The sequence below is a fragment of the Panthera uncia genome (assembly GCF_023721935.1).
Source record: "Panthera uncia isolate 11264 chromosome A1 unlocalized genomic scaffold, Puncia_PCG_1.0 HiC_scaffold_16, whole genome shotgun sequence".
Lineage (NCBI taxonomy): Eukaryota > Metazoa > Chordata > Mammalia > Carnivora > Felidae > Panthera > Panthera uncia.
Genome location: NW_026057576.1, coordinates 46,496,537 through 46,516,480, shown reverse-complemented (window position 1 = coordinate 46,516,480; position 19,944 = coordinate 46,496,537). Strand labels below are relative to the sequence as shown.

The 19,944-nt window shown below is 38.3% G+C and overlaps 1 protein-coding gene across 4 annotated transcripts in view; it reads left to right on the top strand.

Moving 5' to 3' along the window:
* KLF12 (KLF transcription factor 12) overlaps positions 1-19,944 on the top strand; it is a 435,411-nt gene that overhangs the window by 132,307 nt on the left and 283,160 nt on the right. For all 4 annotated transcript variants that reach the window (XM_049647469.1, XM_049647471.1, XM_049647468.1 and 1 more), the window contains one exon: positions 9,193-9,256. In XM_049647469.1, the coding sequence (XP_049503426.1) occupies positions 9,224-9,256 (33 nt within the window). In that variant the 5' untranslated portion in view covers positions 9,193-9,223. The remainder of the gene's footprint in view (positions 1-9,192; positions 9,257-19,944) is intronic.

Genomic DNA, 19,944 nt, shown 5'->3' with positions numbered 1-19,944 from the left:
ATTGAGGGTTGATGGGGGGTGAGAGGAAGGGCAGGGTGGGAGGGAGGGCAGGGTGGGTGATGGGTATCGAGGAGGGCACCTTTTGGGATGAGCACTGGGTGTTGTATGGAAACCAATTTGACAGTAAATTTCATATATTAAAAAAATAAATAAATAAATGTCTAAAAACAAAACAAAAAAAATTTTCTGGAGTGTTTTTTTAATTTTTATTTATTTATTTATTTATTTATTAAAAAAATTTTTTTTTTAACATTTATTCATTTTTGAGACAGAGAGAGACAGAGCATGAACGGGGGAGGGGCAGAAAGAGAGGGAGACACAGAATCGGAAGCAGGCTCCAGGCTCTGAGCCATCAGCCCAGAGCCTGACGCGGGGCTCGAACTCACGGACCGCGAGATCATGACCTGAGCTGAAGTCGGACGCTTAACCGACTGAGCCACCCAGGCGCCCCTGGAGTGTTTTTTTTTAAAAAGATAAACTATGTAACTTACATCCACTTCAGGAATATTTCTCCAGTCAGAGTTTTTAACTAGTGCTTGGCTCTGTGTGTGTCTGCACACATGCACACACACGTGTGTTTACTCTCTGTGGGCATATTTTCATGGATTCATAATTGAATAAATATTTTGAAATATTTTATTTATGAGTATTGGAGATGTTTAGAAATACCTTCAATCACAGAACATAACATTTTTCATGAGAAAAATCTTCGAGTCATTTTTTTTGTAGCATTACGTTCTTGAAATTGCTTTAGTGTTCCTGATTTAGCATACATCATATAATTCCCTTTACACTGTAAGACAGCCTCCCTGAGACACAAGAAGTCACACTTGCAGGATTGTTTTTATTATTTACTTGAAGTAAATCTTTCCAAATGACAGGCTTCTTTTCCATATTAGAGCCCCTCTTTAGGTAGCCTGGGCTGGCTCGTGTAAATACACCAGTTTCTAGGATGTTCCTCCATAGGAGTGTCCCGAAACTCAGATTGAAATGTGCTAATTCCCAGTACCTCCCCTTTTCCTGATATGTCTCTGCTTTCCCACTTTTCAAGACTCAACTTTGTTTTATCCTCTGTGAAGTCTCAGTGGGCTCCCTCAACTTCTCAGGATACATCGTTCTTTCCTCAAAGCTGCTGTGGGGTTCCTCAGGAGGTGACTTGATACAGGTTAGAGAGTACGGACTTTGATCACAGTTATTTTTATTGTAAAACGTGGGAATTAAACCCTAGGTCATATGCTTTATACATGAATTTATTAAATAATAAAAGCACCTAGTCAGTGTTAAACATATGGTAAATATTCAGTGGCTGGTAGCTATCATTGTTATAATTATTTTACTTATATTTGTCGCACCTTTGTTTTCTGGGAGCTCCTCTAAATCAGGTATTGTGGCATACAGGCAATTTGTGGATGAATTAATAACGGAATTATATTTATATATATGGTACATGTATGTTGTACATATATATATACAGTATACATTGTACGTATATATACTATATATATATACATATATATATATATATATATAGTAATAGAAATTACTATTAAAAGTCAGTGGACCTTCATCATCTGCTAGCAATTACTTGGATTAGATTTGTGTTGATTTCCAATTTCAGTATTTTTCAGGTTTTAAAGGAGTCTTTGAACCTTGTAAACAGCGATCAACCTAATATATCGTGTCATTCTCAACAAATAGTATTTTGATTTTCTGTTATTATTTAGTCATGAGAGAAGCATATGGTTATGCAGTCCATTTGACGGTTTACTAATTTGCTCATCATTGAGAAATACTAATTGATAATGTATTTATTATGACAGCTAGCTATCTGTGGTGGACCAGATTATGAGCTATATAGGGTAATGATTGTGATGTCTGAATGCACAAACTGGATTGATGAGTTCAGGTGGACAAAACTCTTGTTCAGTAAGGCACACGGCAAGACCTGTAAGACATTCATTAAAAATACCAAATAAATCCTCGTGTTTCTGTATCACTGTATCAAAATGTCAGTAGCACAGATCTATTAAGTTCTTTGATCCGTCTTTCACGTCCTGTTTTAAAATCTGCATATCTTAAATTCCTCTGGGTTCAGATATTTGGAGAGATTACACATAAAAGCACCCTAAAAATATCTCAAGTCTGATATTTTCTAATTATTGTTAAATATTTTGAGATTGCAAATTTCATTTAAATGTCAACTGTAATTAAATGTGTGCCATTTGTTTTTCTACTCAGGTTTTACAGTTTGATGGAATGTTTTCCCCCACAATTTAATAAATATTTGTTTTATTTCACATGAATTAATTCAAAACTGGATAAGAGCAACATATTTTAATCAACTATTGTTGTGATGGACTAGAAAATAAATGTACTCCCTAAGCAAACTGTTTACTATGCATTTGAATGGAATTTATCTTGCTTAGTATTGGCAAGTTAAACATAGAAGGCAATAATTAATAGGAAAACCAAATATGTATACTGCATACTAAATAAGGCAACTTATTTTTCTTGCCTCTGTCAGAGATCCTTAGTGTCTAAAATTTGTAATGACCCCATAATATATATGCCTTGTTGTGGTCAGACAACACCCACTGAAGTGAAATAGTAGAGAAATTCTTAGGCTTGTGTGAATTATGCATTTTTAATTGGTACCAAATATGTGTTTATCATGATTTTCTTTTCATTTGTTTTCAAAATTGTCAGCTTGCTTTTTTATGTATACATCACACAACCACATTATACTTACATAAAATGTTGGGAAGTGAACTGGCACCCTATTATTTCATTTCTCCCACCAGCCCCTTAAAAACTCCAGGGATTTTAGTATGTTTAGCATGATAGAAAGGATCCTGATAGAAAGGATTAAGAGAAGGTTGTCTGTGTTCTTCATATGGGAATGCAAATGTGTGTGGCCAAGTTCCTTTTGGCAGAGTGGAGTGTTCTCTGCCATGGTTTGATGTGCAAGTACAAATTGCACATGCTCATATTTGCGTTGCAGTCTAAATCACGTAAATTAGACATATGAAGACAAAATTTAATCATCTTGTCAGTCCTTTACAATACAAATCAGATTTTTGACTGTGCAGTCCCGATAAAATGACAATTACGCTTGAATATGAGCATAGCATAAATTACTTTTCAAACCATTCTATTGAGCACAATATATGTAAAAGAAATGCTTAATTCATTTGCTATGGTTACTTTCTTTTAAAGGTTTATTTGTTCTCTGCATAGAATGATGCGGTGTAGTGGAAGTCGAAAACAGATTGAAAGAGTAATTTCCATGTCAGTGTGCTTTTTGCTTTACCTCTTCCTTCTGAAAATGGGCTGTTTATTCAGTGAACTCTGTTCTTAAATGATTGCTCAAGCTTTGAGGCATACCTTCCTCCAAGTGGGACCTTAATTCTTAAAGTTTGCTCTTTCTGTATTGTCTGTGCTTGTTGATAGTGAAACATTTCTTGGGCGGGGAGCATAATCAGAGAAACATAAAGCTGGAAGCAGAGAAGAACAATTTTAAAAGCGGAGCATTTTCAGTTGATTTCTATGTAACTAATAGAATTCCATAGGGATTATTATTGAATTTAGGTTATTAAGGACCTCAGATGCCCTTTCTCCTATTTCTATTAGCAGTTACATCATTGAATTCTCTTAATTGATGAATTGGAGACACTGTATTGTGAGAGCCTAGTGTGGAGATTCTGTCTCGTGTGTATTCCCGGGACCTTGCTGTAGCAAACGCACAACCGTGGTTGACAGTGGTATCGAGGAAGTGTAACTTGGATTCCAGTAGCTCATTGTTCCTTGACCGTTGTTCATTGTTCCTTGACCATTGGGTGCTTGATTGTAAGTATGAGGGATAGGGATGGTATGGACATTTGTTGAGTAACTAGCTTGTGCCAGATTTTCTGGTGTATACATTGTATGCATTCTTGTTTCCAGTGTCCGTAGCCCCTGTCCCCTAAAAAAGGAGATTTTATGATATAACTTGAACAAATGAGGAATAGGGGCATAGGAAAGTTAAACAGCTTGCCCTAAGGCACATTTTTGCCAAGTGCTAGCGCTGGTGTTGGTTCTGTCTGGGTTCGTGTTTGGATCCTTTCCACGGCAGCACACAACCTTTCTCAGATGGAGTAGAGCATGCCTAAGTTTATTCTCGTGAGATCCTGAAATTCTGGGTATAGAAGAGTTCTTGATGTCTGTGTATCGTCACTTGAATTGCCTGATGAGTCAAAGAACAGGGGTGGAACTTTGTGCTCAGGGAAGGGAGGTAACTGTAGAAAGTAGGTGTGTAATTGTAAAATATACCCAGGAAATAATCTACATTGAGGTTTTTTTGTATTTTCTTTTTTAATTCATCAGGTCTTTGCTATGCTGCTCTTAATTTTCCATTAATAAACTTAATGGAAATTGGATTACTTATTATAGAAATAATGCTTTCTCTGTGGACTCCACCTATCCTAGTTGAGGTGATTTCTATTAAAAGTTTGGAAATGCATAAAGTGAGGTACAAAAAATAACGATCACTCTTTCATTACAAATCATGAAAATTTTATGTATTTCCTATGTAGATGTTATTTAGAAGGTAAAACCATATACCCCAAATGGAAAATAAAGAACTGTTTTCCTATTTGTGCTGAGAGGCATCTCTAAAATTGGATATTCATATAGACATAAATTGCTGACTCCTTACAGCCTATGTTAAAGAATATCTGAACACGAGTTTGCTTCCATATAGAAAATGATGTTTGTGCCACAGAAATCTGTGTGTCTTTTCTCAGCAGTAAGATGTCTCATGTTGTACAAGTTCAGAAGATACGGTAGATGTCACCTGTCACCTAGCAACAAGCTCCCTGCTTTGTGTCTTCAGCATCTCTTTTCATTTTAAGTCAAAATAGCTATGAAAACGTAGCACTTAGATTTGCATTTATCTCCAGAAATATTTAGATTAACCTTCAAATATTTTTAGTTCCCAAGATAACTCACTGCAGCAGATAAAACAGAAATAACTTTAAATGAAAAAAGGCAACTTATATATCAAAAACCTTGATGCACAGGAAGGCCAGGATGGATCGGTTACGTAATACCTTCAACTTAAATGCACCAAGCCTGCCTGTCGGGTTCCCTAATCGGCTTTAAAAATTATGTGAATATGTATATAAACCTTATTACTTGACTTTTTTTTTTTTTTTTTTTTTTAATCAGCCCTTGAAAACACAAGATCACAGCTAATGAAGCAGTGATTTGTAAAACTGAATCTAGAAGACAGAATTCCAGATGGGATCGCAGTACCATTACCAGAATTCAATTTGCTTGAAACAGAGCAACTAAATTACCTTGGGGCAGAAAGTGAAATACCCTGACAAGTCAGGCGTCCATAAACACCTTGGAAACTTGTTTCTCTGTCTCTATTTAAAGATACGTAAAGGGATTTTCAGAGGAACTAGCAACAAGTGTACTTATGGGTCCTGAAGTATTTAGAATGTATTAAACACTAACCTTTTAAGATTGAGAACCTAATAGATCATTTAAGATGTGATGAAGAGCTAGCGGCCTGTTACTACTGGGTAATATAATGCCCGTACCCGGAGGTCATTATTCTGAAGTGTAACTCCCTTTTCATTAAGTTGGGTCGCATCCACTTTCATTCTGGCCGTTTCTGTTGTCCAGGGTCCTTCCTTTGAGTTACAAAGGAAGCTTAGAATTCCTTTTAGGAAATTTTAGGGGAGAAAACAAGAGTTAGAAAGTAACAATTTAGAAAATCATTCTCTTTTGCTACAGTTTGTCCAGACTCACCATTTATAGATGAATATTTACTAATACTATAGGCAGAAGTATTTGTTTTTAAAAGTAAATCTAAACTTTTTTTCCAAAATGTAATATTCTGTGTCTTTTCTTCTTTCTCATGGTTTTTTTTTTTTTTTTTTTTTTGTATTGAAATAAGTTACCAGCTCTTTTCTGCTTCTTCACCCGACAGTGGAGAATCATTTTTGAAGCTAGGAAAGTAAGGACCGAAACCATGTGTGATGAATTTTTGATGAGGACAGTGGCCTTTAAAACTTCTGTGCTTTGAGAAGACTTATTGGATATATTTACAAACCTATTTGGCAGAGTTAAAGTGATCTTTTAGTTGGGAAATTGATGAGATATTAACTGTTGTTGGAAATGTGCCATTTCCCCATTTTATATCATGGCTTGATTTTGAAGGGGTTTGGAGAACAACCCAAAGGCGCCTGAGCATGAGTAATAAAAGAGAGAGTCATCTGTCTATTTTGTGGTCTCAATTTTGGGAAATCCTGTTGTTTTCTTGTTTAATATCTGGGCCATTGACTGAAGAGCGGTATTTCTTACATGGATGACAACACAGATGGCTGTACAGACATTGCTTCAGTTGAGGTAGATGGGGTAGATAGAACAGGCTTTATGGTTAGCATTGCTTCTGCAGAGAAGGGAATGGCGGCTCAGAGCGGTTGAATGAATTGTTTCAGGTCAAATGGCCAGTGGATGACAGAGGTGACTATAGGGGTGTGAGATGGGAGCTACAGTGCAAGAGATGAGCTTGCGCACTCTTTGAGGAGCTTGGATTAAACAGAAAACTAAGCTTAGTATTATACCGGGATCTCCTCAGATTTCAAACGTAGGTCTACGTGTAAGTTGTAGGGGGTTGCAAAGATGAACCACAAAGAGGCCTGCTGAGATGCGGAAATAAGGAGTTTTGTAAGGACCCTGACATTATCCAGCTAGTTACCTTGGGTGCAAAATTAATCTCTGATCGTCATTGTCAAATGGATCTGAAAATAGTCCATGTACTCAAGTCACAGAACTGCCTTTAGTACAAATTACATCACTGGGCTACTTTGTAAATCCGAAAATGTTGTCAAAATGTGGGATAGTGTGTTATGTGTAGTTCACATAATTTACTGTTTCTTTAAGTCACCAGATTAATGTTAACTAAAAATACAAATTATGTAATGAAGGCCCTAGTTACTTGGCTAAGAAAAATCCACATGATTGATAGAGGGGTTTACTTTATTTTTCTTCCATTAGTCATTATTACCCTCACTTGCTCACTTGACAGGCGTTTACCGATTCCCTGGAACGTGCCAGGGAGCGTGCTGTGTTTCAGGAAATAAAGTTGGGAATGGCGCTATGTTAGCATGTGCTGCTTCTTCTGTTGGGAATATAAATTGGTATAGTCTACTTTAAAAAAGATAGTTTGAAAATTGGGGGGAGGGCAGTTTCTATTATTTTGATCCAGTAATTATACTTGTAGAAGTATATTCTAAGGCAGTAATGAAAGGTGCAGACTAGAGCAGCCATGCACAGGAGTGTAGGCTGAGGGTGCCTGGCTGAGGGGTGAGCGCTGGTGACAACCTACCCTGGGCTGTCCTTGCCAGGCCCTCCCTGCTGAAGAAAGCCTGTCCGTGTCCCAGAGTCCTTCTGTGTCTGCCCAGAGAGGGCGTGCTTTCTAGTTGCTTAAAGGCAACATCCAGTCTTGCGGAGGCCCCAGTGTATGCCAGATTTACGCAGGAGGATGTTTAAATGTTATCCGTAGTAGTGCGGAATCATAAATTATTAGACAAAAACTAGGGAGTAAGTTATCCCTACAGTGGAGTATTACGAATTTTGGATTGATCATTAGTAAGGTGGGTATCATGTGAAAATAGCCAGAGTATATATCAAAGTATGGGAAAACAAATTACAAAACTGGAATGTAAGATTGAAGCCAGTTTTTGACATACCTGATACCTTCTGCTAAGTTGGGACTGATTGAGTTAGATCTGTTTTGAAGACTAGAAAGAACAAGACGTGTTTGATAAGAACGTGGTGCTATGGATGACTTTTTAATTCTTTCCAGGGATACCATATTATGATTTCAAAATGTAAGATAGAAGAATTAGACACTCTGAATTTCAAGAGAATTTTTCTAGTTTGACACTGTAATGTTAAAGTATTGCATTTTTATTGCTTTTTAGTAACATTTCTAGTAGTAAAAGCTGTAGTATATACGAGAAGATGCATTTTGAGACATATATATCTTTTTATATAAATATAAATATAAATATAAATATAAGCACACACACAGAAGTGGGGAGGAAGAGAGCAGACGGGGGGAGAGAAATTGATTGATTGATTTAAAACTGGAATAAAATTAAAGGCCAGTCCCCTTACAGACCAAGCCCATAGAGTTGTGCCACATTTCATTTAAGGCCCTATGAGTGAGTGAACCCCTTTTCTGTTCAAATGTATGGAATTACATGCAAAGGAAGCTTGGCCCAGGGCTACACTGATTACACACTGGCACGGAATGGGTGCAGGTAAGAACAGGAAGGCGTGGCCCCTCTTGAGTATAATTCCGAATGAAGAAAAAAAAAGTCAACTATGCCTACTAAGCTGGCTTAACGGAATGCCAGTGAAAATTTGCCTCATGAAATGGAAATTCTGAAGCACGTTACATAATGCTGAGTGAAAATAAATAGGACTTTCGAGATACCTCCAAGTGGCGCAAACGGTTTATTGTAATCAGAACCTTCTAATCCAGCGATACTGAATTATATTTGGTGAGATCCACATGATCCTGGGGGTATGGGAGCTTTTAAGAAGCAGCATGTATCAGATCAGTTTTTAAAAAGTTACTTGGGTATTAACCAACATGAAGGCACCAGAAAGTATTCATATTAATTATGCTGCATATTTATACCAACTGTAAAGAGGAAAAAAAAAATCATTTCCTCTGGAAAACAGCATTACTTTAGAAATCTCTTGATTGCTAAGAATAAGGGAGCAAAGTACTCCAGTGGGGAGTATTTGTGACTTCTTTCATATATTAAATTTGCTTTACACCAATTCCTGCCATTTTCTCCTCACCTTTCTGTCTCTGTTACCTCCCTTTCTTTTTCTTCCCTTCCTTTCTTATCTTTATCCAGATCTTCATTATCTTGTGCTCAGGAGCTGTCATAGTTGGAGGTCCCGCTCCTATCCCCTCGTCTCTCCACTTTGCCCTTTACATGGCTGGTAAAGAGCAAGCAGAAGACAACTAAAGACAAAAATATTCTTCACTTATGTTTTCATGACGTCATTCACTAATCAAGAGTGTAAAGAATTGCAGAATAAGTGTTTCACCCCCAGTGGAAGGATGTCCTCAACATGTGGAACTTACTCTCATGATTTGTTTCTGTGTTCTTCTTGCAGGATCAATGTGACTCTGGAGACAAATGGATGAATGAATACCCATATGAAGAGGAAAACAATAAAGGTTGGTTGGTCACATTTTCTTTTTTTTTTTTATAGTTCTTTTTTTTTTTCAACGTTTTATTTATTTTTGGGACAGAGAGAGAGCATGAACGGGGGAGGGACAGAGAGAGAGGGAGACACAGAATCGGAAACAGGCTCCAGGCTCTGAGCCAGCAGCCCAGAGCCTGACGCGGGGCTCGAACTCACGGACCGTGAGATCGTGACCTGGCTGAAGTCGGACGCTTAACCGACTGCGCCACCCAGGCGCCCCGGTTGGTCACATTTTCTAACTCTGGTGAAAATCTTCTGTTGCACATTACTTTGTGGCAGTTATTCTCATTAGAGCACTTCTGCGTCTGTGTAGGAGACAGAGGTCAATACTCTGATCCATACATCTGTCTGTAAAGTATAATTTTTAATTTTTAAACCCTTAAATATTAAGACCTTTGTAAGGAGGCAACCCTCTTTTGTGCAAGTGTGGCTGCACAGTGTCATCAGTTTCTAGGACTTAAGCTGGAATTAGAGAGTCAGCTTGTTGATGAATATTAAGAAATGGAGGACCACTGAATACAACTCCTCACTGGGACAGAGAAAAACCAAAGAAGCCAGAGTCTGTGTGACATACATTGGTTCCTATGAGCGTAATCCTGATACCAGCACCATGTGGCATAGTATTGATTGCTGTCAAATGTTGTCCTCTTGCCAGCCCATCAGCTTTGCTCAGAGGAGGGGGATGATTAGGAAAGTCTTCTCACTTTGGTTCCTTATAGACAGGTGCCACACTAAACTAGAGGGGAAAGAAAAAATCTTGTGAATTTCAACAGTAATCAACTGCTGGCCATCACTTTTTGTGTGGCATTTATTTGAGCTTTTCTCAGACTTCATGCTAGTTATAATATAAAAATCATAGGTGATACAAAGAAAAGTACAGTATGTTCAACGATCTCCATTTCGTAAGGTTTTTATACTGAACAGGTTTGGTACACAGACATGTGTCTCATAACCCTTGGATAGCTGCACAACACCTGCAGTTTCATATTTTCCTTTCTCCACTGCTCCTGGTCTTGTCAAGTCTGTGTACATCATGCCATGTCTTTTTCTGCCAGCCCACCCTCACAGTTGCTTCCAAATGATTTTCCAGGTTATATGTTTCGTTTAATGTTCTCTTCTTCCCTCGTCGTTGCTAAAATTACTCCTTTCTAGTATTTGTATCTGGAAGATTTGCAGACACCTAGAGTGAGTATTGATTCACGGATGATACAAGGGAGACTTCTGGTTTTATGGTGATGTTCTTTTTCTTGACTCTAGTATTGCCTACATGGGAGAATTTACTTTGTGAGAATTAATCGTACTGTGTATTTATTTCTGTGTGGATCAGTGAGGTTCTGTTAAAGGGGCTCTGGGTGGTGGGGTGTGGAGGTCCAATCTGTAGTGCTTGTCAATTCCCATTGTGGCTGGTTTCAGTGATTTTAATAACCAGCCTGCAAGGATCCTTAAAATTTAACAGTTGGTACTCTTTTTTTAAAAAATGTTTTCTTAACATTTATTTATTTTTGAGAGACAGAGAGAGATAGAGCACAAGCAGGGGAGGAGCAGAGAGAGAGGGAGACACAGAATCCGAAGCAGGCTCCAGGCTCTGAGCTGTCAGCACAGAGCCCGACACGGGGCTCAAACTCACAGACCGTGAGATCATGCCCTGAGCTGAAGTCAGCTGCCTGACCAACTGAGCCACCCAGGCGCCCCTAACAATTGGTACTCTTGAGCTGGGCATCAACTAACACCAGCACCCCATTGATAATTCCATTTGTAAAGTTAATATTATGTGCTCCTTAAGACCAGTGGGGCAGAGGTAGTAACTTTAAATTGTCCTGTCTCATCCCTATGTAAACATGGAAACCTTCTTCACTCATTATCATGCCAGATGTATTTATCCCTTTTATATGATGTTGATATCCTATCACTTTATGTTTTCATTTGATGGTTATTAAATTTTTATGTTTGAATGGATCAGTATTAACTTTGTGAGTTTATACATTTTGACAGTGTCATTGTTCTGTAACTAGTTTTATGACAACTAAAGATGATGGCAAAGAGAATCATTGTGTTGCTACTTACCCTGAGGATAAACTCTGAAAATATCATCTTGATTGACTATAACTTATGTGATTCATTCTAAATGATTGTGCCTCTTAGCTTATAAAAGTCTTATTCAAAAGTCTGTATAGGGGAGGGAGCAATGAGTATTTCACTTAATGTGTTTGTCACAAAGAATTTTTTTTTTTTTTAAGTTTATTTATTTATTTTGAGAGAGACAGAATGCAAGCGAGGGAGGGGCAGGGAAAGAGGGAGAATCTCAAGCAGCCTCTGAGCTGTCAGTGCAGAGCCTGTGCAGGGCTCAAACTCACAAAACTGTGAGATCATGACCTGAGCTGAAATCAAGAGCCAGACAGACACTTGCCTACTAAGCCACCCAGGTGCCCCAAGGATTATTTTTTTCTTATTACTGTTTTTCATATTTTTGATCTGTATTTTCAGTTATAGATGCCTTAGAACGGAGAATACATTGGTGCTTCTTTTTAAGCCTGCTTAAATCGGATGCTGTTAGTTTTAACAAAGCCTGGGATTTGGGAGATTCTGGGAGAAAATTCTGGGAGAAAATTGCAGAGTTTGAAAATTTTTATATACTTTAGGTGTATTGACAAGGTCACTATTAAGAGGAAGTTTTAAAATGTCCGCTGTGGAAGAAACATCGCCACTGTCTAATAATTGAAAAGAGATTTGAATGTGGCTCTTAAAACTATATAGTACATTTCTGGTTTGCCAGTGGTGATAAAATCTTGCCAAGAGCCACAGAATATCATGTTGTGCCTCTCTGCCTAGGTTCTAATATTTAAATGGCCTAAATAGCATTTGCAGAATTCCTTTTGCGGCCACACCGAGAGTTTTATTTCCAGGAACAGATGAAGATCTTCTCTGTCCTTAGAAAATAGATATATTTGCATGAAGTTTTTTCCTTTACTCAGTTTTTAAGTTCCTTTATTCAGTTTCATTGCACTTGGTTTTGTCCCCTTACCGTCTGTCATTATTAAACTTCAAATAAATTCAGAAAAGATCTCATCCTCCATTATTTCCTGCTCACCAGTATTGGCATAAAATATGGTATATGTGCTCTTGAATGTATTTCAGCAGTTGCTGTCCTTGTGAATGAGGTGGCTTGTTTGTGGACCCATCTCCACAAACCTGGCACTGCTCCATTTGTTTTCCAGCCGCTTCAATATGTTTACCAAGTGCTTCTCAGCTGCTGGCGTAGAGCAGGTGTCCAAAACACTCATGCATATACGTTAGCCCAGCTCATCAGAGTTCACAGTAAAACTTTTGCTCTGTGCCTACCTCTGATGAACAGCTGCTTAAACCATCCAGCATTTGTAGTGGATGACTTTTACTTCTTATATTTGGAAACTGTGAGGACAATAGCAAGCTTTTCTGAGAAAGCTTTAATTTCCTACAAAAAAAAAAAAGTTTATAACGTAGTGATGGGCGTACGTAGCGTGGTTGTTTTAAATTTCTTTTCTGTGACGTTCCGAGGCTCTTTCCTCACACAGGATAGAAGAGATAGCAACAACCTAGTCTTTATTCCCTGTTGAACTAAGTAGGCATAGTTGCTCAGAAAGCTCCAGGTAATGTAAATGCAAACACGTGGTCAGCGCTGGGCTCCCCTACGTGTATGTAGAGTGGCTGCCTGGGCAATAAACGTGGAATAAAATAAACAAACAAAACAAAGAAAAACAAGTCTTGGCTCTGCAGTGATCTGTGTGTATGATCATGGACCAGTGACGTCTTTCTGAATTTTAATTTTCTCAACTGCATACTGGAACTAAGAACACGTGTCCTATGTCAAGAGTTGTTATGGGGGGTACCTAAGTATGACATATTCGTGAAAATGATTTAAAGGAGAGAGTTGTAAATGTGAGTGTGATACTGATACTATAATTTCTGTAGCAGAAGACAGAGGTTCACAGCTTTGTTGTATGACATCGCACCACAAAGGCAAACATTTTCAGAACTGAAGTGCCCTCAAAGCTCACTAACTCTTAACGTGTGACTGGTGTGTGATCACCTTCTAGAAGAGTTGGTTGGTTACTTCAACCTCACATTGAGCACACTTTGGAATTTCCTACTGTATGAAGCAGTTAATCTATTTCCAGACATATATAATTATATTACAAGTTCTTCCTCTTATTGAGCCAAATCAGTAGATTTGATAATGATCAAAACTATTAGGTATATCACGTATTTATTAAAATATCATCCTGAATTGGGTCACTGTTTCATCAAATCCTTTCACCTTTGCATGTTTAATTTCTCTTATCTGGGAAATGAGAACAAAATGATATACAAGGATGGGAGAAATATCATGCGATTATTGAAGTAGAATAATGGCTTTATGATTTGAAAAGACCATGCATTGCTCATTTTTAAAACATTAAAGCAGGCAGAGCCCCATCATCTCCTTGCCTCATACCTTTTAACATATGGCGAACATTATTTACTTCTCTGTGTGCATATATACAAGTAAAAGTAAATACAAGAGTTGGTTTTACAAAAAATATGGTATTTATTCTTGGTCTTTCTAATGAGTTATTTTTTCAGTCTGCTTCTGATATAGTAGAAGAAATAGAAACTGAATTTATTTTATTTATTGTGTGTATATATATATACATATATATAATTTATTGTCAAATTGGTTTCCATACAATACCCAGTGCTCATCCCAATAAATGCCCTGGATGGCCATCACCCACTTTCCCCTCTCCCCTCACCCCCCATCAACCCTCAGTTTGTTCTCAGTATTCAAGAGTCTCTTATGGTTTGCCTCCTTCCCTCTCTAACTTTTTTTTTTCCCCTTCCGCTCCCCCCTGGTCCTCTAGTAAGTTTCTCAAGATTCACATAAGTGTAAAAACATGATATTTGTCTTTCTCTGCCTGATTTATTTCACTTAGCATAACACTCTACAGTTCCATCTACGTTGCTACAAATGGCCAGATTTCATTGCCAAGTAGTATTCCATTGTATATATAAACCACATCTTCTTTATCCATTTGTCAGTTGATTGACATTTAGGCTCTTTCCACAATTTGGCTATTGTTGAAAGTGGCCACTGTGTTTTGGCTATTGTTGAAATTTGGCTATTGTTGAAATTTGGCTACTATAAACATTGGGGTACAAGTGCCCCTATGCATCAGCACTCCTGCATCCCTTGGGTAAATTCCTAGCAGTGCTATTGCTAGGTCATAGCATAGAACTATTTTTAATTTTTTTGAGGAACTTCCACACTATTTTCCAGAGTGACTGCACCATAGAAACTGAACCTAAACTGAAGGAACTTATTAATTTCAAAATAGTGTCCTTTCACCAATGTGATGCTATTACTTGACGAACTTTTTAAAAAAAATTTTATTGAGAGAGCGCACACACGCTTGCACAAGCAGGGGGAGGATTAGGGGCAGAGGGAGAGAGAATCTTAAGTAGGCTCCGTGCTCATACAGGACTTGATTCCATGCCCTGGGATCATGACCTGAGCCGAAATCAAGAGTCAGAAGCTTAATCAGCTGAGCCACCCAGGCACCTCTAGACTCTTAAATATAGAGAACAAACTGGTATTTGCTGGAGGAAAGGTGGTTGAGGGGGGGATGAGTGAAATAGATGACGGGGATTAAGAGGTACAAACTTCCAGTTATAAGTTAAGTCATGGAGATGAAAAGTACAGTGCAGGGAATATAGACAATAATATTGTAATAACATTATATAGAGACAGGTGTTAACTATGCTTATCACGGTGAGCACTGAGTAATGAATAGAATGGAATTGTCTGATCAATATGTTGTACACCTGAAACTAATATGTATGTCAGCTATGCTTCAATTAACAAAAAAGTTAAGGGGATAAAACCCCTTTCAGTTCTGGGTTTTTGTTTTTTTGTTTTTTTAAATGACTGAATTTAACTTTAAATAGCATCGTTTGACTTTTTGCTAGGAAAAAAATGGGAGAATTGATGACATTACTTTCTACACCCTTTTTCTCTCCTCTTGTTTGACTACCCTTTTAAGATTAAGGTTATTACCATTTATTTCTTTATTATTAGGGATTATGAACCATAATTATCAAAGCTATTTAGTCTTAATTCTTATTTTTCTCAGAAATATGGAAACATTTCTATCTGGCATTTGGTGTCACCGTGAAGACTGGAGCAAACTGACATCTTACTTGTTCTTGTTTTGGTTTTGTTCAGACGTCTATGGACTATTTTTAGTTTGCTAGAAAGTTCAGTAACTTCATCGATTTTGTCTTAGCTTTTATGATTCTGTGTCGGTTTTTCCTGGATCCTAACATTAAACTCTGAGAAACAGTCTCTTTTTATATCTTCAGACTTTTAAATTATATTTAAAATATATTTTCTTTTTGTTTTGTTCTCCTCTTTGGTAATCCTGAAAATACATAAAATGTTTCTCCTTGGTTTTTCATATCTGTAGTTTTCATCTTTAACTTTATATTAAAAAATATATATATGTGTGTGTGTATATATATATATATAGATAGATAGATATTATAGCTTATTTATTTATTTTGAGAGAGAGAGAGAGAGAGGCAGGGAGGGGCAGAAAGAGAGAGGGAGAGAGAGAACCCCAAGGAGACTCTGCACAGTCAGTGCAGAGCCTGATGTGGGGTGCGATCCCCGAGACCATGACCTTGACCTGAGCCAAAATCAAGAGTGAGATGTTCAATTGACTGAGCCTCCTAGGCACCTCTTCATCTTTAACTTTTTGATTTCACTTACTGTGTTTTCCCAGGATCCTTTCTTCTTATAATGCATTCAAATTCTTCATTAATGTTTAGTTCCCGAGGTGGCTTTTTAAACAGCATCTCTATAGTATCATCTCTTAGCATTTTATAGCTATCAGCTGATTTTCATCTGTTTTAGTTGTATTTTATCATTCTAACCCTTGTACTTCTTCTTGAACATTTTTTTTTATTATTATTATTTCATGGAGTGTTATTTGTCCAAATTCTTCATCTGTTTCCTTGGGTAATTCCTCCTGTTGATGTTTGTCCTTCACTGGCTTTTTACTTATATTTCTCTTTTGCTTTTGACATTTGCTGCTTTTATGCACAGTTCCCTTGTGGCCTGTGGTCATTACCCATCTTTGAATGGGGCCAGTATTTGCTACTGTTGCAGGTAGTGTCATGGGCACGGTCACCAATAGTTTGGGTATGAGCCAGAGGAGTCCAGATCTTTGACTTGACTTTGTTATTTCATATACTCTTTAAATAAAGCTGTCATTTCCAGAGTCGTCCCTGTTTCCATCATACAGTAAAGGACTCTTGAGATAAAGGCTCCTGACTGCCTTTCCATTTCAAGTAGACTCACTTCATGACCGAGCTGGACTTGGTGGAAAAAAAATAATGCTGTGTCTGTATATTTGCTATTTAGTACGACTGTCTCTACTTTCACTGGATAGGCCGTTCATAACTGTGATTTTTACCTTTAGGAAATTCTCTGTTTTGCTCGAGGTCTGAGGCGGTGTCTGTCAGTTCCCAGGAGCCTCCCAGATTTCACAGTCTTTGATAGCTGTGCTTTATTTGTCAGTCTCGGTTTCTGACTGTTTTTGCCCTCACAGAAGGTGGAGTTTCTTTTTTCATTTTTTCTAAATTTGCTTTAAAATTTTTCAGTGAGTGTTAAAGGAAGGGTATAAAAAATCCTTAACATTGCCGTTTCTAGTAAGAAATCGTTTATTTTTTATTTTTTTAGTGTTTATTTATTTTTGAGAGAGAGAGACACACGCAATGAGTGGGAGAGGGGCAGAGAGAGAGGGAGACACAGAATCCGAAGGAGGCTCCAGGCTCCAAGCTGTCAGCACAGAGCCCAGTGCGGGGTTTGAACCCGGGAACCATGAGATCATGACCTGAGCCGAAGCTGGCCGCTTAAATGACTGAGCCACCCAGGCGCCCCATCAGTAAGTAATAGTTAGATGCCGTAGAGTTTAAGAGCTTGGCTGTGTCCTCAAGCCTCCTGGTTTTTCACTGTGGCTGTGTCAGGGATTCACCTGGCTTCTATTCTTGATTGTCCTGTCTGTGATGTGGAAATGATGATGGTCATGCCTTCTCTGCAAACTGGTTGTGAAAGCTAAAGGAGAAAATTCTTGTGAGGGTTAAATGAGAAGGTTAAATGTGTTTGCATATTGCTTGGCAATTACTAAGTGCCCATTAAAATGGCTATTTTTATTATTTTAAGCCATGTTAATTGTATTTCGGAAAATTTGCTACTCAGGCCAGTATTTGTATATATTTTTTCCTTTGACTGAAGATCTGTTGGGATGTAGCAGCACACCTGGGGGGTACTGGGTGTCCTACTTAATATTGTCAGCTTCTGGTTTTGGGGTTTGACTGAGGACTTCCAAATTATTCCTCTCTGTTGATAAGGAATAGATACATTGGGCTTTTTCTTGGAGGAAATAAAATTCCTGAAGACATTGGATATGCTGTGGTGGTTGGTTCATGCATAGAATGCCAACACCTCCTCTCCTATTAATCAGGGTTCTCCAGAGAAACAGAACCAACAGGAGGTGTATATATCCTGGATGATAGATATGATTTATTATAAGGAATTGATTCATGTGATTATGGAGACGGAGAAGTCCCATGATCTGCCATCCATAAGCTGGAGACCCTGGAAACCCAGTGTACAATTCCAGTCTGAGTCCAAGGACCTGAGAAGCAGGGGAGCCAATGGTATAAAAATCCAGGTCCAAAGACTGAAGGCTGATGTCCTTGCTTAAGCGTGCAAGGACTGGCTCGTCTCTTCCTTCACTTTTTGATCTCTCTGGGTCCTCAACCGATGGGGTGATACCCACCCACATTGGGGAGGGCAGGCTACTTACTAAGTTCACTGATTCAAACGCCGATCTCCTCCAGAAACACCCTTACAGACACACTAGAAATCATGTTTAACGTGGGCACCCTGTGGCCCAGTCAGGTTGAACAAAATTAATCATCACACCTATCCTGCAGTGTGATTAATCCAGCAGACCTATATTTAGCATTTATTATTTGCTAGACACGGGGCTGCACATTCAAATTAAATTTAGACTCTGACCTCAAGTCTTCGTCATCTCAGGGACAGGCAGAATAAGTTACTACAATTTGATGTGATTAATACTATAATATATCTCATGAAACAGAGTTGATGTGGGCCATGGATGGGTTTGCATATGAAGCGACGTTTGGCCTTGAATGACGGTGTCATGTTGACTGGAGGAAATAGGCGCAACCAAGAAAAAGTTACAATCTTATATTTAAAAAAAAATTCACAGTAAATACGAAGTATATTTTCTTTTCTTTGGCTGAGCATAGAAGTGCCCTGTACAGTTTCCTCTTGCAGTTCATGGTAAATGTGATATTCAGTGATGTCATTAAATATTTCGGCTAGAATCTGTTGAAGCTCATTTTTGTGTCCAAATAATTTTCTCTTTCCTTCTCCTCTGTCTCTCTCTTGCCTCATCTGCTTTCATGCTTTCACTTGCTCACAAATTTTCATTCTCTGGACACTCGATTATAGTCATTCTTCTGCTCAGCTTTATGTCATCCTATTTAGAGTACATTATCAAAGTCATTATATGATATATTTTACCAGAAAATTTCAAGAGTGATCATAAAAATGATATGAGCATCTCTTAAACATGACCATTTTAGTTAAGCAGTGTTGATTTAATGAGAACGTTATAGTATTAAAGCAACATAGCAATTGATTATTAAAAGCATTTATGGAAGTGTAATATCTATGTGGTTAATTTTATATTATCAACATATGTACATTAAAAAAAAAAAAGTAACCTCTTTTCCCTCCCCTAAGCTGATGTTAGCTAAGAATTAATTTCTCACTCTTCTCTAAAGGGACTTTTGTTTAATAAAATCATGAATAATTATTGACTCTACAATGAGTGCAGTTCTTTGTCTTATACATAATTTAGTCCGTCAGGATACCTTACAGCCTAATGGAAGTAGAACTCACAGAGATTCCAATTTGGAAGTCCATTGATTGTTAACATTCAACATGCTTTGTTTTCCTGAATTAGTTCTGGTACCAAATTCGGTATCAGTCATGGTTTGATCAGGGAAATGGGGGCATGGGAATGGTACAGAATATGGGATTTAGCATCTGGATTTGACCTCATCCAGTTGTAGCAACTAGTTAAGCATGATATATATGGTTGCTGTTGCTTCTGTATATTTGGTGATAGACCTGGAGTCTGCAGGGCAGGAAGGAAGGATGAGCAGGAGAGTGAGGGCACACTGGAGGATGAGCAGACCCCACGTAGATTCTTCACTGTGGACAAGCTTCCAACCTTGGGGATGCTGCAGACTGGAGGAGAAGCTGGCACTCCGCCCCGAGTTACACACATCATGGCCTGGTAATCAGATGAGCTGATGGAGAGATCTTGCGGGAGCTGCGGCAATATGGGCAGACTTGCCCTGGACCCGCAAGGTGCGGCAGCACACCAGCGACCGTGTGTGTGAGTTGTGCCTGCATCTGGAGCTCGGTATTGACCTTCTGCGTGTGAACTGGATGTGACTGCCGCTGCACTTCTCCCTTCTGTGTCTCAGCAGGCCGTCCTGATAACCCAGGGGCTGGGGCATCGTGGGGGGAAGGCAGTG